The following is a 25,027-nucleotide window of genomic DNA, read 5'->3' on the forward strand; positions in this document are numbered from 1 at the left end:
ATTCTAATAAAGTTTAAAAAGGAAATGTGGACACTGAGTATAGCCATTTAAATGTACCTGATGAAAGGCAAAAAAAATAATAGTAACAGACAAAAACAACTCTGTTGTAGTAGTAAGGTTTTGTTATAACCTGGTAAATTGTATTTTTCTTTTTAAAATGGTAAGATAAGAGATAAGCAGAAGTACCCGGTATTACAAGAGAAAATCTAAGTGGCTCTAGGAATGTAAAGACATCAAATGAGAAGTAGGATATCTAGAGAAAGAAAATTCCTCATGATTAGGTGACAGAAAAAAAACAAGCAGCAGCTTTGTAGAAAGAATAGTTTATTACCCGTATGTTGTTACTGAATATTCTGCAAAACAATTTTATATTGTATTTGCACAATGAAAGAGAATTTTGCATAGTGTTACAAACCTTGTGTACAATGATTTCTTTCCAAGGTACACATTCGAGTAGCTTCACCACCAATTAAATATCCATGCTTCATGGGAATAAACATTCCTACAAAAGAAGAGCTCATTGCCAATAAACCAGAATTTGATCACCTTGCAGAATATCTAGGTAAGTATTAAAATTTCTATAAACTTTGATTATTAGCAGAGAAAACCCAAAGCTTGACAGTCTTTACACCTTTAGTAAAAAGGAGTATTCAGTGTTTGTTAAAAGTTTTTAAAGTTAAGCAGATATTGAATACTATTCTCAACAGTGAGAGTAGTTGGCATGGGGCAGACGCCATAGAGTCTTGTGTTGAAGAGCTAAGCCAAGGTGAGATCAGAGAAGGGAGAGGTGGTTTCCAGGTGGAGGGAAGTGCAAGCATATCACTTAAAACCTCCCAAAAGTCAGATCCCACGAAAAACAAAAATAATGTAATCAGATTCTAACAGAGTAATTTGGATGTGGATACAAATCACAAAGTAAAAAGTTTGTGTAGGTTCATATTCAATAATGAGATAAGGAGACTTCGAGATCTAAGTTTTCCTGGGTAAGACATCTTCCTTTCAAAATCAGGTGATGTATAAACTGGAAATAACACATGATATTTAGTCATTGTGCCTTGCTTCCTCTACACAAGGCAAGGCACAATGACTTGTTTGTGGCTGGTGTTTCTTTTAACCTGTCATGCACGTGCCTCACTGGTTAAATATTTTTAAATATCATCCTGATGGGTATCATACATGTTATGAGCACTCACACTTTGCCAGAAACTATACTGCCTATATTATTTGTATTATCATAACATCATAAAAACTCTACATTTAGGCAATGTTTCCACCATCTTATATAGATGAAAGAATAGACTTCGGAAAACTGAGTGAACTTGAGCTTAAATTTGAGCCTAGATCTTCCTGACTTTAAATTCCACTTTCTTAATTAAGAAAATTACTCCCAAAGCCCTCTAATTCCATTCTAGACTTGAAGCCTCCTCTGCTGTTTTAAATTATGTTATCCCCTAGATTCCAACTTAAAATTTTAAAAATAAAGGAACTGAGTTTTATTGACTTATTTTTTCCTTTTTTTAAAAGAAAGGCTAAAGGAGAAATTTTTATCCTAGGTTAAATTATTCTGTGTGTAACTATTCTCTGTTGAAGCATTTCTTCCTTTCTAAAGGAATTCTCATTACATTTTTACTTTTCCTTCTTTCTCCCTTTAGGAGCAAACAGTGTTGTGTATCTGTCAGTAGAAGGACTGGTTTCATCTGTACAAGAAGGGATAAAGTTTAAAAAACAGAAAGAGAAAAAGCATGATATTATGATCCAAGAAAATGGAAATGGCCTGGAATGTTTTGAAAAGAGTGGTCATTGTACAGCTTGTCTCACTGGAAAATATCCTGTAGAATTGGAATGGTAGCTGGTAGGGTTGGATGTGTGTAGTTTCAAGATAGAAAGTTGGTCAAGAAGTTATAGTGGTCACACCTCATCTATTTACTGTTACTCAGTTGGTACAATGTAAAATGCCATGCTTATGTTTACCTTTATAAGTTTGGAGATTTTTTTTTTTTTTTTTTCTGAAAAGGATACCAAAGTGCGATAACTGAACATCTCTAATTGCATATAATACAACAACATGTGGTGTTCTTTTTTTTACACAAGCATCGGCTAGCCTTTTTTACCTGGTCAGAGAAGGCAGGTGGTCACTGACATTTGCCAAGTCCGTGCTTTAAAGGGTCTGCAAGAAGTTAGAGTTAAGGAGAGGTGACGCCAACAAGACAGTTCTGGCTGTAGTTATGACCTTGGTTTCCCTGTCTAACTGTAGACAAATCTTCAAAAACCAACAAACAAACAAAATATAATCTGTGGTGCCTCAGTTACCCCACATGTGCAATGGGATACTTATATTAGATTAAATAATAAGAATGTGAATAAGTGTCATACTTTTGTGATTTGAACCATCATTTCACCTCTGATTTTAAGACAGCTTATGACTGTTAGCTTTCGAAAAGCTAATGATTATTAACTTTTTGAAATTAGTTTACAATTAAGATTTCATTATGATGGAAGGAGACATAATTGGCAGATCTTTGCCATCTCTCTTTGAGATGTCCTAAAAAGGGTTGTAAAAATCTGTGAAAAAGTTTTTCTTACATTTGACTAGAAAATGTGATCCATAGTGCCCTGATACTATAAGCTCAGCAAGTAACCTGGTACATTTGAAATAAAAACTAGATTTTTAGATTCAAACAATCCCTTTATCCTTAATTATCATATGCTTTTTTAATGAAGTGCTTGATCACTTGCAAGCATATATACATGTAGATGTACATATGCATGTACACATAAACATTATTGCAATTAAGTGATCAAGTACAGACACAATAGGGGCCAGTTTTGTTTAAGGATCAAAGAGACAACCACTTTGGGGAATTAGTATCATCTTATAATCACTTTTTTCTACTTTATTAAGATCTAATGAGTTTGATTTCTTTTTTGAAGTTTTTTCTTGTAACATCTGAGATTTAGAAGTTTAAGATGATCCCAAACCTTTGTTTATGTAAGAATTTTTAAACATAAAAGTGTTTGTTTCTGTTATATTACCATAATTTGATGTATATAGTGTCCAGATCCATTTAGAAATTTAATATTTATTAATAACTGAAACTGTTTGTCTTCCTTTGGTATATAGTCTCACATATTATATTATAGCAGGCCAAGATAACATTTTGACAGCTCTTTAAGCCCACATGCAGCAGTGGGTCAGATAACCCTGTGGCAGTGACATGGGCAAATTGGCATTTGAATAAAGCCCTGGGACCACCTCAACATGTGCAGCCTCTTGTCTTAAATGTATTCCCCATGGCAGCATGGAGGAGGCAAGACCTGTGGGTCAATTTTGAACTGGCCTTAATTTGATTTTTAAAACACAAGAGACTCAGGGAAAGTACTAAACCAAAATCTCTGATTTTACTTTGCGTTTTCTGTAGTTTTTGTTTTACTGAGATGCTTTTGTAAAGGAAAAATAATACTGTGACAGTTTGGTAATTCTACAGATTTCTTAATATTTCTCCATCATGGCCTTTTACTTCACAATTTTCTGAAGTCTGAATTCAATTACAATTTTTTTTTTTTTTTACCAATTTAATCTCAAATGTTGTTTAACTGCTTTAAATTTATATACGTAGAGTATTAGAAACTGCAGAGATGAAAAATGTGTTTTCACGGGATTTATATTGTGAACTAAACTAAGCCTACTTTTTGTGACTTATTTGTGATGCCTTGTTGATAAATATGTGTAATAAGTATGTTTAAATATGTGTGTGCTTTTTTTTTTTTTTAGCATGAAAACAACTTCTAGGCTCCATTCTTGGCACCACCTAGTCATATCTTATTTCTCTGATCCAGGCATTTCAATAAATAGGCCATCTCTTATGAAACAGGCAAAATGTCTGGTTGACTATGAGGGACAAATAAAGTAATTAGAAATGCAATACTAAGTAAGCACTACATCGTGGCAAGTTCCTTGGAAGCACTATGGGGAAAGAGGGAGTGTCATGGAAGAGCAGGATTAGATTCAAAGTGTTGGGGTGGGTAGGTACATGAATAGATAAACTGTAGTACATTCAGACAATAGAATATTATTCAGTGCTTAAAAGAAATGAGCAATCAAGCCATCAAATGACAGAGGGAACATAAATGCATATTAACTAAATGAAAGGCACCACTCTGAAAATACTACATACTTAATATTGAAGGTATCCAAAGAAAAAGTCTCCCATGTTAAGGATAAACTGGTCACAGACAGGAAAGATTACTAGTAGGGCACCTGCCAGTGTTAAGAAAATTTCTGTGCAACTAGGTAAACCTTGGTCGCTGGACTGGATCTTTAATTCTTCTAGGTTCCTCCAATCCAACATTCTTCCATAGAATTACTAAAAATGAGACTTGCTATGTTCTTAAAGCCCAAGCTCAAACTAACTGAATTTTAGGGGAGAAATCTCATGCCCAAAGGTTCCCAAAACTGCTCAATGCTATAACCTGTAAACCGGAATGAAAAGTTAACCTCTTCATACTGTGGGCAGCTTTTTCCAAGATGATGGAACATAACTCCCCATCCTAATGACACTTTTGCCCCTCTTTATTCTTCCTTGTTTATGCCTGCCTCTTTCATTTGGCAGGATAATGGTGTAATTGAAATTTCACAATCAGTAGATAGTGTGAGTGACCAAATCCTTTAGTCCACCCAGGGGGTAATACTGGCAACATCCTCAGTAAACGTTTTGTTCAAATTGTACTAACGGTCTTTTTTAAAACAGAGTTAGCTCTCTCTGCTTTAATTCAAGCCAGTCATGGAACGCTAAATAATAGGATTGCTGTGTACCAGCTAAACAAAGAGATGTCTGTGCTTTTGCTCATACTACATGCTGTACCTGGATACATTCCTTTGGAGAATTTACACAAAATAAGAAAATAGGCCACATGGTATAACAGGTCTCACCTAATTCCTCATGATCATTTGATTTATTCAGTTGGTTGCCTTTAAGCCTAGGTTCATGGCTCAAAACTATTATGCTGAGATAGTTACTTTGTATTTTTTTAAAGAACTTTATACCTGTTTCTTGTCAAATTTGCATAGAAATGCAACTCCTAACAGAAAAATGCTCTCCCAGCACTTTGAGATGATAGCCAGTGCCTGTGGAAGAGACAAAATTGAACTTAACAATGGACTCCAGGTATACTTAGCCTGAGATCCACTCCCTCCAAACCTCTTTTGTTGCTCAAATGTGGCTAAAGGATTTTGATGGTAATTCCTAGTTACCAATGACTCCCTTCAACATGGGGGCAGACTGGCACCAAGAGACATCAAAACCTACATACAGGATGATTGATCAGTGATGCTTTTGAGAAAGACCTTGATCAAAAGAGGAAATGTGGAAGTTGTCAAATTGAAAATGGAGTCACTTGTATTAAAACCCTGATAAACAGAGCCAGGAAAGGCCATGAAGGGGAAGGGTTCCCATATACATATGATTGATAACAAGAACTATCAAAAGACTACCAAAATTTACAACCTGCACAAAGGCCACCACAATCTTAAACACAACACACACATACACACATACTTCTGCAAGGACATCTGCCTAGCAACTGCCTATCTAACTTACGGACCGACACCACCCTTACCACGCTTGTTATTGTTAAAGCAAAGAGTGAGGGTTTTTGTTTTGTTTTGTTTTGTTTTTTTGAGATGGAGTCTCACTACGTCGCCAGGCTGGAGTGCAGTGGCACAGTCTCGGCTCACCGCAACCTCCGCCTCCTGGGTTCAAGTGATTCTCTTGCCTCAGCCTCCCGAGTAGCTGGGACTACAGGCATGTGCCACCATGCCCAGTTAATTTTTATATTTTTCATAGAGATGGTTTCACCGTTTTGGCCAGGATAGTCTTGATCTCTTGACCTCATGATCCACCCACCTCGGCCTCCCAAAGTGCTGGGATTACAGGCGTGAGCCACCACTCCTGGCCTTCCATTCTACTTTCATAGTTAGCTGTTCTTTCCTCGTGCTCTGTGCCTTCCACCATGATTTTAAGTTTCCTGAGGGCTCCCCAGCCATGTGGAACTGAGTCAATTAAACCTTTTTTCTTTATAAATTAGCCAGTCTCAGATATTTACTTGAAGCAATGTGAGAACAGACTAATACCTGTCAAAACACCAAGCCTGAAAAACCCACTAATTGGCTCTCTGCCTTCTCCTGAGCAGCTGAACACTGTTAGAGTAAATCACACAATGCCTCATTATCCCAACTGTGATATGTGCTACAAGTGCACATAACAGGAGGACCTAACCTTGTTTTCAAGTAGGGTCAACGATTTTCCAAATTATTTTTGAACTTTTTTTAAAGGAAACAATGACATTGACAACTGAGAGATGAGCCCCAAAATGAGTAGTGCCAGTCAAGGTACAAAGTATCAGCAGGGTACAGGGTAGGCATTTGATATTTCCCTGCAACTGGAACAATGTAAGTGGATGGAGTAGAGTTAAAAAAAAAAAAAATAGTTTGGGAAACAAGCACATAAGACATGAATCCCTGCTATAAGGGTGCTATTTAGTATAGGAGGTCAGATTTGGAAATAATGCAGCAACAATAACAACTGATGCTGTAAGAAATATATGTCGCTGTCTGGGAAGGGTCTGGAATTGAAACCTATTTCAAAGTTAATAAGATAGCCTGTTATCTGTTTTATGGCAGTAAACTTAGATTCCTGGGTCAGTGACAAAGAACTTTGTAATTTATGGCAAAAGCAGAAGTCAGAACTTATGTTTATGCCAGTTTTCCATGTCCCCCAAGTCCCACCGGGATGGTGAAGATGGGCCTCCATGGATGTCTGCACATGCAGTCAGTGGGTTATATTATAGGAGAGGAACACTGAGTTTGGGGGATTCACTACTTGTGTAGTTAAGTGGAAGCAAGCCTACTCTTTGGGAAGAATACTTGAGCTATGAAACGGATCATCCCAAACCACCCTGAAAAATGACCTAGGTAAAGAGCAGTTAGGACCTTACGTTCTTGGCAAACCCAGAATATGCAGGTCCCATGACAAATGACCTCTCCCAAGAGTATGGTGGGTTCATGGAGGAGTCTGGATAAATTATTCTTCAGGGCTTGAAGAAAGGCATCGCTGAAGAAGTGATGTTTAAGCTATATTTTCATCAAGCAGGCATGGAGAAAGAAGGGTATTTCAGCCTGAGCCCAGCCAAAACACAGGTGTGGAAACATGATAAGGACTTTTGTATGCTCAGAACTCTTACTAGCCTCTCATTATGACTAGAGTTTACAGTATCAGGTATGGGGAATGTGGAAGATGGGTGGGGGAGCTGTGGCCTGCTGTGAGAGATCGAGTTAGAAAGAAAATAAACTCTTGTTTACCTTGCTGAACAGTCCGAATGTTATGCAGGCAACAAGGGATCATTGAAGCTTCTTATTCTCATAGCAGAAGAATGCTATGATTGATCTGGTATATGTTTTAGAATGATAAGCCTGGATTATCAGGTAAAAATGCTGTCTTAAACATAGTGTTGTACATTTGCTCCCTAAGAGTCCCTGAAAATGACAGTAACAGGATTTTTAAAGTCATAAACTCTTGAGGGTTAAGGAAAAGGAATAATGGAAATAAAATTCTGGAATCAACAGCAAAGGGCTCAGTTGACTCGAAAAAGCTGAATTGTAAACCCCCAGTGAGCAAAACCAACAAGCAATTCTATTTGTATCACAGAAACCCCTAAAAAGCTCAGAAACTGTCTTCAGGAAGTAGAAGTGAAGAGGGTAACTAAAAGGACTGGAAGTTCATTTAGGAGAGTTACATCCTTTATGCCACCCGCCCCCCCAGCCTTACTCTGAAGGCTTTTTTTTTTTGTTTTTTTGGTTTTTTTGTTTGTTTGTTTTGTTTTAAGGAGCAGAAAGTTTAATAGCCAAGAAAGAAGGGAGAAGAAAGGAAGAAGCTCCCTTCTACAGAGAAAGAGGGAGGGGGGCTCCAAAGCCGACAGTGGAGACCCTGCGGGATGCGGACCTGAAGGCTTTTTTTTATTGTTCAGTAGTAAAACGGGGTCTCTGTAATGGAAGACACCAGGCACCTAAAATAAGAGAATTAAATCAAAATTGTACTAAATTCTGAGACATACCCCAGCCTCCATACCCCTCCTCTCCCACTTGATTTTCAACAAACGTCCTATGGGCTCAAGATCTTCCAATCAACGTTTAAATATCCCCCCACTTACATATGAGCAGATAAGGACCACTAGACATCCTAGGAAAGCCTCTTATTATGAAAGAGCACAAAACCAACAGGAGAAAGAAAAAGGAAACTTGAGGGAAACAGATACTGCAAGGGAAGAAAAACTTGAAAAGATTATTAATATCAGAGAGTTGGAAGATGATACTGGAATAATAAAACATCATTTTGGCAGCAATTTAGAGTCAATCAAAGGCAAACAAAACTGAAAACGTTTTAGGAAAAAGCTGACCAAGAACACCTGAACTAAAGTAGCAGTAATGGCGATGAACATCTAAAAAACGCAGGCTCTAGGCCCCTCCTAGAAAACTAGGGGATGAACCTCTGGGGATGGAGTCCAGGAATTTGGAAATCTTCTAAAATATCACTCCTTGCAATTCTGATGTAGCCAGCCGGGTGCTGGGGACTGAGAACTAGAGGACACAGGGTCTAATCGGATGTAAGAGGGTAAGTGGGAAGGTTAACTGGCTGGCTGGGTGGATGATGGTGTCATCCCAACATAGAAATATAGACAAGATACACTTTTGCCCACTTCCAACCTAAATACATAAATAAGGCTGTGTCAGTTTGAGTAGCCCATGGGACATCTTGGAAAAGTATAGCTGGCATGTGGAGATATTTTTTGCTTAGATTCGTACCACAGTTTCCTTGTCACCAACAACTACGGCTGCGAGAGCGTCCTTTTTTTTTCATGTACTGTTTTGATGCAGAGCTGAATTCGCAATCCCTCCCACGGCTAAAACCCCCCAAACAAAAAAATCCCGATTACTCTGCCACCAGACAGTAGCTTTAAAACACCACTGTTACGGCCGGGCGCGGTGGCTCAAGCCTGTAATCCCAGCACTTTGGGAGGCCGAGACGGGCGGATCATGAGGTCAGGAGATCGAGACCATCCTGGCTAACACGGTGAAACCCCCTCTCTACTAAAAAATACAAAAAACTAGCCGGGCGAGGTGGCGGGCGCCTGTAGTCCCAGATACTCGGGAGGCTGAGGCAGGAGAATGGCGTGAACCCGGGATGTGGAGCTTGCAGTGAGCCGAGATCTGGCCACTGCACTCCAGCCTGGGCGGCAGAGCGAGACTCCGTCTCAAAAAAAAAAAAAAAGAAAAAAAAAAAAAGAAAAAAAAACACACCACTGTTACTACCCTTGACGCTTACTGTGATAATTGACATATCTCCAACTGTAACAATTCCCTTGGAAACAGAAACTTGTATTCAGGCATATAGTTTACAAAACTCCACCACGGACCTGCTTTAATTTCTTTACAGGTCCTAATAAATGCTCCTGTCAAATTCCTTATCGTTTCAATCTGCTTCCCAATTAAAAGGTCAGCATCATGATGACAGGAACGTCGTTTGCAGGCGTCACTGCTGCAGCCATATCTCCAGCACGTTTGCAGAAAATGTCATTGGTTGAAGGCCAATAACTCTCCTATTTCACAATGATTTCATCTCTCTTCACATCAACCCTAGGTGATGTTTTTATTCTCACCTTATGAACGAGAATACTGCAGCTCAAAATTCAAGTCTTGCCCAGAGTTTCTTGGCAAGTACGAAAGGGTTATGGCTACAAACTGGTCAGCTCCAAAGTCCTTGCAAACCCTGTCCGAGACCATGCGCGACCCCAAGGAGCGCCTGAGCAGATAACCAAAAGTGAAAAAGCCTACAGAACTCTTCTCTCAAGTTGGCGCTTCGGCTTCAGGAGAGGCCGGGTCAGCTCGACACAGCCTCCCTGGGGTCGCTCGCACTGACGTCACATAGCGACGCGGAAGATTTGCGTATGGGGCCTCGCTCTGGGATAGCTTTACGGCTTCTGGGAGCTGCAGCTTCGCGGTGAGAAGTATCCGCGACGAGCCGTCCGGGAAAGGTCCGAATGCGAACAAACCTAATCCGCGAGACTTGCTAAGTGAGTCGCCGCAGGGCGCGGTGTCCGGCGGGGGTCGGTGTGAGGGAGGCGAAGTGCCGCGAGGCCTAAGCCTGCTTCCACACGCATTTGCTCAGCTTCAGGACCACTGCCTGGCCTCGGATTTGATACATTGGGGTCTGGCGTGCTGGTGTGGTGCAGACTAACCCTGACCTGTGTGTACACTCCTGCGTCACTAGCCTCCGTCCCTCCGTCCCTCCATTCAAATGGAAATAATGTGCTCTGCGCTCCGCTACCCCCTAGAGTGGTTTCGAAGAGCAGTGAAGAAATGTTTAGGAAGCTATAAAGTGCATTGCTACTCGCTGCATACCGTAAATTAAGAAGCAGGTGGATTGGGAAAATAAAGTTTCTAGATTATTTATCCATTTTTAAAACAACCAGTGACCTAGAGAGAGGCCCCATACCAGTAGAATTTGTTGACACTCTTAAGATCTCTATTGACTAAATAGCAGCTTCTACGGTTGTAAAGTAGCAAATATCTTAAATTTATTCCTTTTACATATAAAATCTGCTTACCAGAGTTTGCTTTTTTTTTTTTTTTTCCTTTTTACAGTCTCAAACATTTGGGCATTATTAAGTATTCTCTAACTGCAGAGAATGTTATTTGTGATTCATGAATGAAAATGAAAACCTGAAACAACAAGAATGGATTTTACCTTAAATCTCTGTAGCAACTTTTGGGAAAATGGAAGGAAACATCTTAATTATCGTATAGATGTGTAGGTACCCTTCCGCACTACCTGTATGTTGCGAAATAAACTCATTCCTCATCATTTGAGCGCGTGCTGTATAAAGCCTTCCTTATATTTACATAATGATCATTGTATGTCTGAGGAAAGCTTAAAATTGTATCTTGTGCATAAAAAAGAGCTAATATGTATAGAAATGCTTACTAAAATTAATGTAAGTACCAAAGTTGCCTTACATGTTTAAACTTTATATTTAGAAATCACAGCATTGCCGGGCGCGGTGGCTCACGCCTGTAATCCCAGCACTTTGGGAGGCCGAGGCGGGCGGATCACAAGGTCAGGAGATCGAGACCACGGTGAAACCCCGTCTCTACTAAAAATACAAAAAATTAGCCGGGCGCGGTGGCGGGCGCCTCTAGTCCCAGCTACTCAGGAGGCTGAGGCAGGAGAATGGCGTAAACCCAGGAGGCGGAGCTTGCAGTGAGCCGAGATCGCGCCACTGCACTCCAGCCTGGGCGACAGAGCGAGACTCCGTCTCAAAAAAAAAAAAAAAAAAAAAAAAAAAAAAAAAAAAAGAAATCACAGCATTTTCAAACTTAAAGGTCTTGGCAGTTATTGGTTCATTTTACTCTCCTTAAGATTTTTTTTTTTCTAATTCATGTTAATTAGTTGATATAAATGAAAATTGAGTCAGTCAGGAAATCAGTTCAAATAAGTGTGAACAAATTTTTTAAAAAAAGAAAAAAAGACTTGGCTGGGCGCGGTGGCTCCGCCTGTCATCCTAACGTTTTTGTAGGCCAAGCTAGGTGGATCACTTGAGGTCAGGAGTTGAAAACCAACCTGGCCAACATGGAGAAACCCCGTCTCTACTTAAAAAAAAAATAAAAACAAAAATTAGCCGGACGTGGTAGCGCGCACTTGTAATCCCAGCTACTCGGGAACTTGAGGTGGGAGAATCCCTTGAACCTGGGAGGCAGAGATTGCAGTGAGCCGAGATCGCGCTACTGCACTCCAGCCTGGGGAACAGAGCGAGACTCTGTCTCAAAAAACAAACAAAAACTTTACTGAAATAGGCTACTTGGTAAATCTTACTTGCTTTAAAATATGGAAAATAGAGTTCACAGAGGGAAAAAAATAACCTTTACCTTCAAGGAAACACTGTGAGTTTTTCTTTTACCATTGATCCCGAGTGTTTCTTTCTTGAAATACTGTTTCAAATCTTCTTTTAGTATAATCTGCATTAAGAAACCCAGAGAACATTGCATTGATATACTGCTTTATTGAGTTGTAATATTATATTTTCAGTCTAAATGAACTTATTGGCAATTTAAAAATAAAATATACAGTATGAAGAGTTTACTTCTTGACAATTATACAAGTATGACTTTTGTAAAATACTAATATTATAGTAGTAATAAGCACTGTTTTTATATATAGTTGTCTAGAACTGAATGAATAGGAATAGAGTTTTTTACTTTTCTTCTGTCAAAGATTGATTTTGTTTTCATCTGAGTTCCTACTGGAATTTAAAAACAAAGTTTATTTACATTAATCATTTTGTTTTATTTTTATTTCATTTACTTATTTATTTATTTTGAGATGGAGTCTTGCCCTGTCACCCAGGCTGGAGTGCAGTGGCGCCATCTTGGCTCATTGCAACCTCTGCCTCCTGGGTTCAAGTGATTCGCCTGCCTCACCCTCCAGAGTAGCTGGGATTACAGGTGCACGCCACCTTGCGTGGCTAATTTTTGTATTTTTAGTACAGACAGGGTTTCACCATGTTGGCCAGGCTGATCTTGAACTCCTGATCTCAAGTGATCCGCCCCCTTTGGCCTCCCAAAGTGCTGAGATTACAGGCGTGAGCCACCGCACCTGGCCACATGAGTAATTTGAAAGTCACCATACAATATTTTGACTAATTTATCTTAACAAATCTGTAACAGTTACTGAAGGAAAGTGAAAAAAATTAAGTGTGGGGTCCTTTAAATTTGATTTTTATTGATTAATTTTTTATATATTTCATATTTACATTGTGGTCCGTTGAGAGAGAAGTCTCCATTTTTACCTGCTTCATTTTCATCTGTGTATACCACTCCCCTCCCAAATTTTTTTGATGCTCTGACCCAGCATAGGTTGATGTATCAAGTTAATTTTCAACCTCATTGTCCTCAGTAAAGTCACCATAGACATTTCATAAGTTCAGAGATTCTTCATTTATATATCTTTGATATAATTATTTTCATGAGACATGATTATAGAGAAGTTTCTCCCTGTCCCTCCACCGAGCTCACTAAAACTCCATCTCCCCCTAACACTTCTGTATATACACAGGGTTCTCTGCTACAAATTGATGTTTAGATAAACTTCAGTGAAATGACTCTTCAGGAATTGGTGCGTAAGGCTGCCTCCTGTTATATGGACAAAGTAGCTGTATGTTTTGATGAATGCAACAACCAGCTTCCAGTTTACTACACCTACAAGACTATGGTTAATGCTGCTTCTGAATTATCAAATTTTCTGCTGTTACACTGTGACTTTCAAGGAATTCGGGAAATTGGTCTCTACTGCCAACCTGGAATAGACTTACCCTCTTGGATTTTAGGGTAATATTTTTTAGAACTGTAAATTTGATGTTACTCCAAGCTAATGTAATTTTTTAATAGAGTATATTGCAAGTTACTGTTCTATTTACTATTGGATTTTTCTGTATTGTTTGGTCAATTGTAGAGAGGCTAAAGAAGTTTGCATTTCCCCTAGTATTATTTTTAATTATTTAAATTAATTATTCTGAGCTTATTTAGGAGAGACTAGAAGCTTTTACTAATAGAACATTTAAGTATCTCCAAAATATAAGGGCTTCATTAATTTGTTAAAGGAAAGCAATTATGACAATTTATAACACTTTGTTGTTAGATAAAAGAAAACAGGATTTCACAGATAACATGACTATGTTTTTTGTCCACAACTGAAAATTTAAGCACTAAGGTATTCAATAAATCAGTAAATTAGAGTTTTGGATAATAGTTGATATAGATTGAAATATGAACCTATTGGAAGACAGATATTTGCAAAATGTTTAATCATTTTGCAATGATTCCAACAGATATTTGCAAAATATTTAATTATTTAAATTGTTCTAGAATGTTATCCTCATATAGTGATTTCTATTCTAGAACGCTGCAATAAATATAAACTGCCAAAGAAAGAGTTTATTCATTCTATATGTGTCTTGGTAAATTAATTATATAAGTATAAAGCAAAGGATGTTCAAAAATTTACTTTTGGCCAGGCACAGTGGCTCACACCTGTAAATCCCAGCACTTTGGGAGGCTGAGTCTAGAGTATTATTTAAGGCCAGGAGTTCAAGACCACCCTGGTGACTTAACAAGACCCCATCTTTATAAAACAATAAACAAAAACAACAACAACAAACATTTACTTTCACTCAATTATTGACAAAATTTATTGAGAACTTAATATGTGCAAAGATCTGATGTCCTTAAAGTATACCTGAAACTACTTAAAATGCTTAACTTTTAAAAATCTTGTATTTCTCTATATTAAGTGATGAGAATTTAACATAGTAAATACTTAGGGTTTTCATGAAGAAAAGATAAAATGACAGTGTTTATTTATTTATTTATTTTTGAGATGAAGTTTTACTCTTATTGCCCAGGTTGGAGTATAATGGTGTGATCTTGGCTCACCGCAACCTCCGCCTCCCGGGTTCAAGCAATTCTCCTGCCTCAGCCTCCCAAGTAGCTGGGATTACAGGCGCCCACCATCACCCGGCTAATTTTGTATTTTTAGTAGAGACAGGGTTTCTCCATGTTGGTCAGGCTGGTCTCGAACTCCTGACCTCAGGTGATTCACCTGCCTCAACCTCCCAAAGTGCTGGGATTACAGGTGTGAGCCACTGTGCCTGGCTAAAATGACGGTGTTTATTACCAACTAAGTGTCAATGAAAACATTGGAAATTTCTGATCAGCAATAAAGCACTCCAGAAACCAGAAACCATTTTTATGCTGCTACAAAGAATATAGGGCATAGAGAAATAGAAATGCTTAAACAAATACTAAATCAACAGACATTCTGTGCTGACTGTGTACTTTTTTCTCTAGAATTCTCCAAGTCCCAGCTGCTTATGTACCTATCGATACAGATTCACCACCATCATTATCAACTCATTTTATGAAAAAATGTAATCTAAAGTATATCCTTGTTGAAAAAAAACAAATTAATGTAAGTCTAGGTGTTTCAATTGTTTTCTGCCTGTATTACATTTATCTTTCAATTGAAGCATTCCTTCCTTCTCCCATCTGGATTCCTAAGTCTGCTAAATGTGGCAAGGTTTCTCAGTCTTTGCACTATGACATTTTTAGGGTTGAGTAATTGTTGTGAGGAGTGTTCCATACATTATAGGATATTTAGCAATATCTTTGACCGCACTCACTAGACTTCAGTAGCACTTCCCAGTCGTAACAACCAAAAATCTCCAGACATTGCCATTTGTCCCCTGGAGGGGCTCTCCACCCCTCATACTGCATTGTGAACCACTGTTCTGTGGTATGAACAGATCTGTTAGCCTTATAATAATATATTATGCATTGTTTTGAATTTCCTTTCTCTTTCCAAAGTATTTCCTATACTGCAACATTTTATAATACTTGAAACTTTCATATTTATGGCAATTACATTGGTCAGCAACACTGAAGAATTATAACAAAGCTTGCATTTTGAAAAAGAGACTGGTACTTAGAAGAGATCTTTCCAGAAAACTAAATTTATTGTTTTTTATTTTTAAATGATTGCCAACCAAAGATATAATCAAGAAACACTGCTTTGGGGGCAAGAATTATATCCTCAGCAAGACGCAGCCCATGCTTCATTATTTATTTATTATTTATAAAATACTGTTTTACTAAAGGGGAAGAACATTATAAAAATATATTCAATTTGGCCGGGCGCGGTGGCTCAAGCCTGTAATCCCAGCACTTTGGGAGGCCGAGACGGGCGGATCACGAGGTCAGGAGTTCAAGACCATCCTGGCTAACATGGTGAAACCCCGTCTCTACTAAAAAATACAAAAAACTAGCCGGGCGAGGTGGCGGGCGCCTGTAGTCCCGGCTACTCGGGAGGCTGAGGCAGGAGAATGGCGTAAAAACCCGGGAGGCAGAGCTTGCAGTGAGCTGAGATCTGGCCACTGCACTCCAGCCTGGGCGGTAGAGCGAGACTCCGTCTCAAAAAAAAAAAAAAAAAAAAAAAAAAAAATATATATATATATATATATATATATATATTCAATTTAGCCTGTTTTTGCCATTTTCTATATGAGCCAGTTTGTAATGGGGTAACTTAAATGCGTTATTCCCTCCTGCCCCCCCACACTGTGTGTGTGTGTGTGTGCGTGTGTGTGCGCGTCTGTGTGTATATAAGAAATATCAAGAACTTGAGATATATGGGTTACTTTCTAGAGACTCAAAAGGGTTTTTTTTTTTTTTTTTTTTGAGCCAGAGTCTCACTCTGTTACCCAGGCTGAAGTGCAGTGGGCAGTGGTGCGATCTCAGCTCACTGCAACCTCTGCCTCCCAGGTTCAAGCGGTTCTTGTGCCTCAGCCTCCCAAGTAGCTGGAATTACAGCTGCATGCCACCACACCCGGCTAATTTTTGTATATATTTTTTTAAGTAGAGACAAGGTTTCGCCATGTTGGCCAGGCTGGTCTTAAACTGCTGACCTCAAGTGATCTGCCCGCCCCGACCTCCCAAAGTGCTGAGATTACAGGCATGAGCCACCACACCTGATCTGGTTAATAAATGTTTTAAAAATAAATATTTGTTAGGGTGTAGCCGAAGTTTCCTCTACTCCTCAAATTGGTTATTCCATTGTTCGTAAGTAAGCAAAACTGAAATGGGGATGTGATGTTTATTTTTCTTAGCAACCTTAGTGAAAATTTTATAAAGGGTAACTTAGTATCAGTATTAATTGTCAATATCAAGGTATTCTTTATGACCAGTAGGAGTTGGGCATAGCAAAACCCAAGAACGAACAAGTTGAGCATAGCAAAACATTGCTTCCTATCCCATGATTTTGATGATGGTGGAAGTGTTCTTCCTTCATTTAATACTGAGCAATCAGTATTTTTAAGCATCTACTGTACGTATCCATTAAAGCAATAGTTCTCAACTGGGGACAGTTGGCAATGTCTAGACATATTTTTTATTGTAATGATGGAAGTGGGGTGCTACTGGCATCTGGTGGATGGAAGCCAGGGATACTGCTAAAAATCCTACAATGTATAAGACAGCACTCCACAAAGAATTATCTGGTCCAAAATATCAGTAGTGTTGAAACTGAGAAACCTTGCACTAGGGACAGAATGATTGGGAGGGCATTGGTATATAAGCCTTCCAGTTTTTTATAATGTAGTTGGAGAGAAAAGTTATTACTCCTGAACCCATAACATCTACATAGTGTGATAATTGTCCTAAGTGAAGTAAACATAACCTAGTAGATATAGTAGAATTTTAATGAGGAGGGATGATTTTGAGCTCGATCTGAAGAGTTTGTAGGCCTTTAATTTTGTAAATATTACAGGCCACACCACATTCCCTACCCAATGCATACACATACACCAAACACGCTAAGAAAACACTGTAGGCTTCTGGGTTGTGACCTTTTTCTCATTATTTATGTTGATTTATTTAATGTGAAAACTTAGGTTATATTTCATTATGCTGTTGTTGTCAACCTAAAAAGATATATTCAAAGAAACCTTACTTTCAACGTGTACAAATTTAGCTTAGCATCTCTTCATCCAAACTCACTTCTGCATTAATTCATCTCCATCCACCAAATCACCTGGGCCAGAAACCCAACAATTTTCTTAGACTCAGTCCACATCCAGAAAGTCACCATGTCTTATTTATCCTTTGCTCATAGACCCTTTCTAACCACTCCTCTTGCAACAGAAAGGACCATATAGTATATCAGAATTACTGCAAAAGACTCATTAAATGATTCTCACTTAGCAGAATCTCATTTATTATTCTGTCCTTGATAGAGTCTAATCTATGCTGTTGCCACCTTCAATTGGATCCTGTCACTTACAGGTTAAGATCTAAACTCCTTTGTGCTGACTGTACAAAATTATTAAGGATTTGCATCTCATCTCCTATCAGCTACGCACCTCACCTTTTCCCTTTCCCCCTCCCCATTCTTTACCTTAATTGGAATGCTTAATGTTCACATATCAGCTTTCCCAGATCAGATCCTCAATGTTGGTTGTTTGCCTGAAGTGCCCATTTTTATTATTTGGAGAATAGCTCCTTATAACAAATATTACCCATGAAGCAATCTCTGACCTTCTAGGCAGAGTTCAGTTCAGCATTCTCTGTTCCCATTAACATTTCAAGCCTGCTTTATTATCATACCACACTGCATTATAATTGCTTTTATATGTCTGCTGTTTTGGAAAATAGATTTGAAAGTAAGGACAGCACTTTGCTCTTGGAGATTTATTTATCTTTTTACCCCTGGGTATATAGCAAGTACTCCCCCCAACTCCCCAAAAAAGTCATGTTGAATGAGTAAATGAATACAGTTGGCCCTCTGTATCCAGAGGTTTCCCATCCGAGGAGTCAACCAACTGCAGACTGAAAATATTTGGGGCCTACGCCTATAATCCCAGCACTTTAGGGGACTGACGCAGGAGATCATTTGAGTCCAGGAGTTTGAGACCAGGTTGGGTAACATAGTGAGACCTCGTCTCTGCTAAAAATAAAAAAACTGTCTGGATGTGGTGGTGCACACCTGTAGTTCCAGCTACTCAAGAGGCTGAAGTGGGAAACTCACTTGAGCCCAGCTGTTCGAGGTTGCAGTCAGTTAAGATTTCACTGCTGCGGCTGGGCGGGGTGGCTCACGCCTGTAATCCCAGCACTTTGGGAGGCTGAGGCGGGCGGATCACGAGGTCAGGTGATCGAGACCATCCTGGTTAACACGGTGAAATCCTGTTTCTACTAAAAAGAATACAAAGAAATGAGCCGGGCGTGGTGGCAGGTGCCTGTAGTCCCAGCTACTCGAGAGGCTGAGGAAGGAGAATGATGTGAACCTGGGAGGCAGAATTTGCAGTGAGCCGAGATTGCACCACTGCACTCCAGCCTGGGCGAAAGAGCGAGACTCTTGTCTCAAAAAAAATAAATAAATAAAGTAAAACAATAAAGATTACACCGCTGCACTCCAGCCTGGGCAACAGAGAGAGACCCTGTCTCAAGAAAAAAGAAGAAAATATTCAGAAAAAAAAAAAACCCAGTGCAACAGTAAAAACTAATACAAATTTTAAAATATAGCAACTATTTACATAGCATTAATTAGCATAGTTTTATATTAGTTATAAGTAATCTAGAGATGATTTAAAGTACATGGGAGGATGTGCATGGCTTATATGCAAGTACAGCACCATTTTATATAAGGGACTTGAGTATGTTCAGATTTTGGCATCTGAGATGATCCTAGAACCAATTCCCCCATGGATACTGAGGGATGACTGTATTTCATATTACTTCTATATAAAGAAGAATATCTTTTAACATACTAATATTGTAAACTTTGTCCCCCATTTCACACAGAAATTTAAATCTTTTCATGAAACGTTATTGAGCTACGATACATTTACAGTAGAACATAATGACCTAGTGCTCTTCAGACTTCACTGGAAAAATACTGAGGTGAACTTGATGCTAAGTGATGGAAAAGAGAAATATGAAAAAGAAAAAATAAAAATCAGCGTAAGTTCTGAGCATGTCAATGAAGAAAAAGCAGAACACATGGATCTGAGGCTAAAGCATTGCTTAGCGTATGTACTACATACATCAGGGACTACAGGGATACCGAAGATTGTCAGAGTGCCTCATGAGTGTATAGTACCAAATATCCAGCATTTTCAGTAAGTTCTATTCTTTGACTCTTTCTTAGAACCTATATTTTAGGCCAGGTGTGGTGGCTCATACCTGTAATCCCAGCACTTTGGGAGACTAAGGCAGCAGATCACTTGAGGTCAGGAGTTCAAGACCAGCCTGGCCAACATGGTGAAAGCTGTCTCTACTAAAAAAAAAAAAAATTAGCCGGGCGTGGTGGTGGGTGCCTGTAATACCAGCTACTGGAGAGGCTGAGGCAGGAGAATTGCTTGAACCCAGGACGTGGAGGTTGCAGTGAGCTGAGAATATGCCACTACACTCCAGCCTGAGTGACAGAGTGAGACTGTCTCAAAAACAAAACAAAATAAAACAAAAAAACCTTGTATTTTAAAGGGGAAAAATAATTTTAAAACTTTTGGTTTTATAACTCTTGTTCCTAAATTAATAATCCTAAGAAGTAATTAAGTCTTTTTTGTTTCAGCTGTATCTGAACTTTAGTTCTCTGCAGACTTGGCCCTTCACCTGTTTCATCCAAGCCTAGGGCCAGACACGGAACAAACAAATGATGTGATTAGAAGCTTTGCATCTTAATTATTAATAAAAAGGGAGAAAGGGTTTTCCTAGCAGAGGTACTAGCAGAGTTATATGAGAATGAAGGAGTTTGTCCTGCTAGAATGTCAGAGCAGGGCTGAGGAAACAGTGAAAGATCAGGAGCCTGGTATGCCCAGTTGAAGGCTGAACTTAATCCAGTAGATGATGGGGAACCATTAAAAGATTCTCATTTTATTAAGTTCCCTCTTGTAGTAGTTTTGTGGTGTTTGACTTGCTGATGTGGTCAAGAGATTAGAAATCACCAAAGTTGACATTCTTAATTTGCCAAGAGAGAGAGAAGGAAGTGAACCTTAGGGGTGTAGTCCTAGAATATCAAAGGAGGATACAGAAATAGAAACCTCATGAGACACGTATGTAATTTTATGTGATTTTAAGTTTTATGTAATGTTAAATGTTTAAGTAATATTCAAAAGTAAAATTGAATGAAAAGGGAAGAAAAAAGAATCAAGTGAAGTTAATTTTAACAGTATATTTTATTTAATTCAGTATACTCCAAAACATTACTTCAATATGTAATCAATATAAACATTACTAGTAAGGTATTTTGCATTTTTTATGCTAATCATCTTCAAAATCTGGCATACATTTTATACTTATACATCTCAATTTGGACTAGCCACATTCTTAGTGCTCAGTGGACCTGTGGTATTGGATGGCACATGCAGGCCTGGAAAGAAGAAATGGTTAAATGCTGGTAGAGAAAGATGTCTGTTGTAATTGACAATATAGTCTTTAGTGACTTCTTAAGTCCCCAAGGTTGCAGATAGATTACATTAGGCTGGAGATAAGAGGATAGGAGATAACGAAATAGAGGTCATAAAAGTCAAATGTTATTTTCTAGAAACTGGTTTTAATGGAAAAGAGGGAATTCTGGGATGGACATAGGTGTTTTGTCTTTAAGATTGGAGAGGTTGGCTGGGTGCAGTGGCTTACGCCTGTAATCCCACACTTTGGGAGGCTACGGCAGGAGGATCGTTTGAGCCCAGGAGTTCGAAACCAGCCTGGGTAACATAGTGGTACTCCCTCTTTAAGAAACACACAAAAAATTAGCTGGGCGTGGTGATCTGTGTCTATAATCCTAGCAACTCAGGAGGCTGAGGGGGAGGGATTGATTTAGCCCAGGAGGTCAAGTCTACAGTGATCCGTTGTCGCGCCACTGCACTCCAGTCTGGGTGACAGAGTGAGACCCTATCTTAAAAAAAAAAAAAAAAGATGAGCAGTTTATAGGCTGAGGGTAGGGAGTTGGTAGAAAGGGTTGGTTTGAATAATGGAGTAGTAATAGGAATATTAACAAAGGAGTAAGATACATTTAGATGGGAGGGAATGGCATTATTTAAAATACTGAGTGGAATACCTCTTTTTTTGATACCCTCAAAAAGATTAGGCTAGTAAAGTACATTTCTTGGTGTTAGAGGAAGCCAGTAGGTTTTAACTTTTGTATGAGGCAGAAGGCCAAGTCATACCTAAGAGTGTGGGAGGTGAGGTGGGGATGGGGATGTAGGGAACTTGAAGAAAATGAAGCAGATAAGGAATCTGGGGGAGGTGGAGAGACAGTTGACCACCAGGCACTGGCCCGGCAGTGGTAAGAATGGTCTGTGAAATGGGAGCAAACATTTACTTAATGAGGGTTGAAGGGTTGATTTATAACTAAATTATACAAATTTCTTGATACTTGTTTGGTGCTTCAACTTAATTCAATTGATTTGCCTGTTAGAAATCCTTTTTTGGTTTGCTTTTATGTTCTTAAGTGAGGTGGCAAATAATTCGATTCTAGAGAGATGAAATGTTAAAATATTCAATTTAAAAATTAAAACAGTAATGTTAAATTTTCTGTTTTAGACTTAGATCACTAAACTAGGGAGTACTAAATTTCAGACACATATTAGAACAATCTTATCTCCGTTGCTAGCTCCCCAAATATTACCCGAATAACCTATTAATAAGACAGTGCTAGCTGGGCGTGGTGGCACAAGTCTGTAGTCTTAGCTACTCCAGTGGCCAAAGCAGGAAGATTGCTGAGCCTAGGAGTTTGAGGCTGCAGTGAACTGTGATTGAACTTGGGCAACTGCAAGACCCTGCACTCCAGCTTGGGTGACAGAGCAAGACTCTGTCTTAAAAAAAACAAGACAACGCTGAGTTTTCTTGTGGATGTTGGTAAGAGGCAGCACTACCTCCACAGAGTATGATAGCTGCAGAAAGGGAAGGACTAGGTTTCATTTATTGAAATTTCGAAGTCTAATTTAGATAGATCTTTCAAATCAGGGGATTAATTTTAAGGCTTGGATAAGGATAACTATTTTTTAAACATTTAAAAATTAGTTGTTTTTTTGACTTTGCATAAGTTACATAACCTTCGTGAACTTCAGTTTTCTCCATTTTAAAGTGGGGGTGGAGAACTTTTCCTCTACCATCTGTGACGCAGTATCTGACTGAGAATTAAACTGACAAAAGACAGATTAAGAAAAAAAGTTTATTCCTATGCATATAGCAGTTTACAAAAGAAATGGAATTGCATTTTATTAAGTTCATTTAAATGTATTTGTAAATTTATTTGTTCATAAAATTTCTTTGTTCATAGGAAGAACAAATAAATTGTTTTGGAAAGACAAATGGGTTTTCAGGAAAATAAACAGGAGATAAGAAAGTTTGTGATAATACTTGGGTATGCAGGTGCAGTGGTCTTTCTGTCTTCTTCACAGCCATAACACTGTCTTCAGAGAGGGGATTTATGGTAGGTTTACCCTTGGTCTTCCTGGGAGTAAAAACTGCTCTGAAGAAGAAGTTTATGGCAGCCTCATTTGCCAGAAGTTTCTGTTTTTAGTCAGATAAGGGAAGCTCCAAGAAGGTTTCTTCTGCATTTGTTGAGTCTCAAATGTCCTCTTTTTTTTTTTTTTTTTTTGAGACAGAGACTCACTGTCGCCCAGGCTGGAATGCAGCAATGCAGTCTTGGCTCACTGCAACCTCTGCCTCCCGGGTTCAAGCTATTCTTCTGCCTCAGCCTCCCACTACAGGCGCACTGAAGGGGTGGCCTGCCCCTCCACACCTGTGGGCTTTTCTTGTCAGGTGGAACGAGAGACTTGAGAAAAGAAAGAGACACAGAGACAAAGTATAGAGAAAGGAAAGTGGGCCCAGGGGACCGGTGTTCAGCATACAGAGGACCCACTCCGGCACCGGTCTCTGAGTTCCCTCAGTATTTATTGATAATTATCTTTAAAAGGGGAAGTAGTAGGACAATAGGGTCATAGTAGGGAGAAGGTCAGCAGAAAGACATATGAATAAAGATCTCTGACATGAATAAGTTTAAGGAAAAGTGCTGTGCCTTTTTTTTTTTTTTTTTTTTTTTTTGAGACAGAGTCTCGCTTAGTCGCCCAGGCTGGAGTGCAATGGCGCGATCTCGGCTCACTGCAAGCTCCGCCTCCCGGGTTCACGCCATTCTCCTGCCTCAGCCTCCCGAGTAGCTGGGACTACAGGCGCCCGCCGCCTCGCCCGGCTAATTTTTTGCATTTTTAGTAGAGACGGGGTTTCACCGTGTTAGCCAGGATGGTCTCGATCTCCTGACCTCGTGATCCGCCCGCCTCGGCCTCCCAAAGTGCTGGGATTACAGGCGTGAGCCACCGCGCCCGGCAGTGCTGTGCCTTGATGTGCACATGCAAGCATCTCCATAAACCTTTTCAGTGCATAAAGAGCAGCATTGCCGCTAGCACGTCCCACCTCCAGCCCTATGGCGGTTTTCTCCTATCTCAGTAAATGGAACACACAATCGGGTTTTACACCAAGACGTTCCATTACCCAGGGACGGGCAGGAGACAGATGCCTTTCTCTATCTCAACTGCCAAGAGGCCTTCTTTCCTCTTTTACTAATCCTCCTCAGCACAGACCCTTCACCCTTCACGGGCGTCGGGCTGGGGGACGATCAGGTCTTTCCCTTCCCACGAGGCCATATTTTAGACTGTCACATGGGGAGAAACCTTGGACAATACCTAGCTTCCCTAGGCAGAGGTCCCTGCAGCTTTCCGCAGTGTTTGTGTCCTTGGGTACTTGAGATTAAGAGAATGGTGATGACTTTTAACAAACATACTGCCTTCAGGCACTTGTGTAACAAAGCACATCCTGCACAGCTCCAAATCTGTTAAACCTTGAGTCACCACAGCACATGTCTCCTGCAAGGACAGGGTTGGGGGTAGGGTTACAGATTAACAGCATCTCAATGATAGAAGAATTTTTCTTATTACAGAACCAAATGGAGTCTCTTATGTCTACTCCTTTCTACATAGACACAGTAACAGTCTGATCTCTCTTTTCCCCCCACACACGCCACCATACCTGGCTAATTTTTGTAGTTTTAGTAGAGACAGGGTTTCACTATCTTGGCCAGGCTGGTCTCGAACTCCTGACCTCAGGTATCTGCCCGCCTTGGCCTCCCAAAGTGCTGGGATTACAAGCATGAGCCACCGCACCTAGCCTCAAATGTCTTTACCTTAAAATAATCTTCATACCAACTTGGGTTCTGAGTTAGGTTCTCACATAATCACACCTGCCTCATATGGTGGTTGGGAAAATGAGGAACAATATATTAGATACCCAACCTAAGCTTCACAAGTAATATGTTTAAATGTTTGTTGCGTTCCACTTTTTTTCTTCCTTTAAAATCTGTCTCTTCTTTTTTTTCAA

At 39.4% G+C, this 25,027-nt stretch overlaps 2 protein-coding genes across 24 annotated transcripts in view; both read left to right on the forward strand.

The window, feature by feature from the left end:
* PPAT (phosphoribosyl pyrophosphate amidotransferase) overlaps nucleotides 1-3,745 on the forward strand; it is a 42,331-nt gene extending 38,586 nt beyond the window's left edge. For both annotated transcript variants that reach the window (XM_005555229.4, XM_065545175.1), the window contains 2 exons: nucleotides 442-562; nucleotides 1,653-3,745. In XM_005555229.4, the coding sequence (XP_005555286.1) occupies nucleotides 442-562; nucleotides 1,653-1,849 (318 nt within the window). In that variant the 3' untranslated portion in view covers nucleotides 1,850-3,745. The remainder of the gene's footprint in view (nucleotides 1-441; nucleotides 563-1,652) is intronic.
* Nucleotides 3,746-9,995: 6,250 nt separating this feature from the next.
* Nucleotides 9,996-25,027, forward strand: part of AASDH (aminoadipate-semialdehyde dehydrogenase) — a 46,026-nt gene continuing 30,994 nt past the window's right edge. For 6 of the 22 annotated variants that reach the window (XR_012434906.1, XR_012434905.1, XM_005555233.4 and 3 more), the window contains exons 1-4: nucleotides 9,996-10,125; nucleotides 13,164-13,435; nucleotides 14,954-15,074; nucleotides 19,457-19,773. Coding sequence is in view for 10 of the 22 variants with exons in the window: in XM_005555233.4 (XP_005555290.3) it covers nucleotides 13,206-13,435; nucleotides 14,954-15,074; nucleotides 19,457-19,773 (668 nt within the window). In the remaining 12 variants the exon portion in view is untranslated. Of the gene's footprint in view, nucleotides 10,126-10,696; nucleotides 10,863-13,163; nucleotides 13,436-14,953; nucleotides 15,075-19,456; nucleotides 19,774-25,027 lie in introns of all 22 variants that reach the window. The other 16 variants (XM_005555236.4, XM_074039950.1, XM_074039953.1 and 13 more) reach the window with 7 other exon arrangements.

This window comes from Macaca fascicularis, chromosome 5 (assembly GCF_037993035.2).
Source record: "Macaca fascicularis isolate 582-1 chromosome 5, T2T-MFA8v1.1".
NCBI lineage: Eukaryota > Metazoa > Chordata > Mammalia > Primates > Cercopithecidae > Macaca > Macaca fascicularis.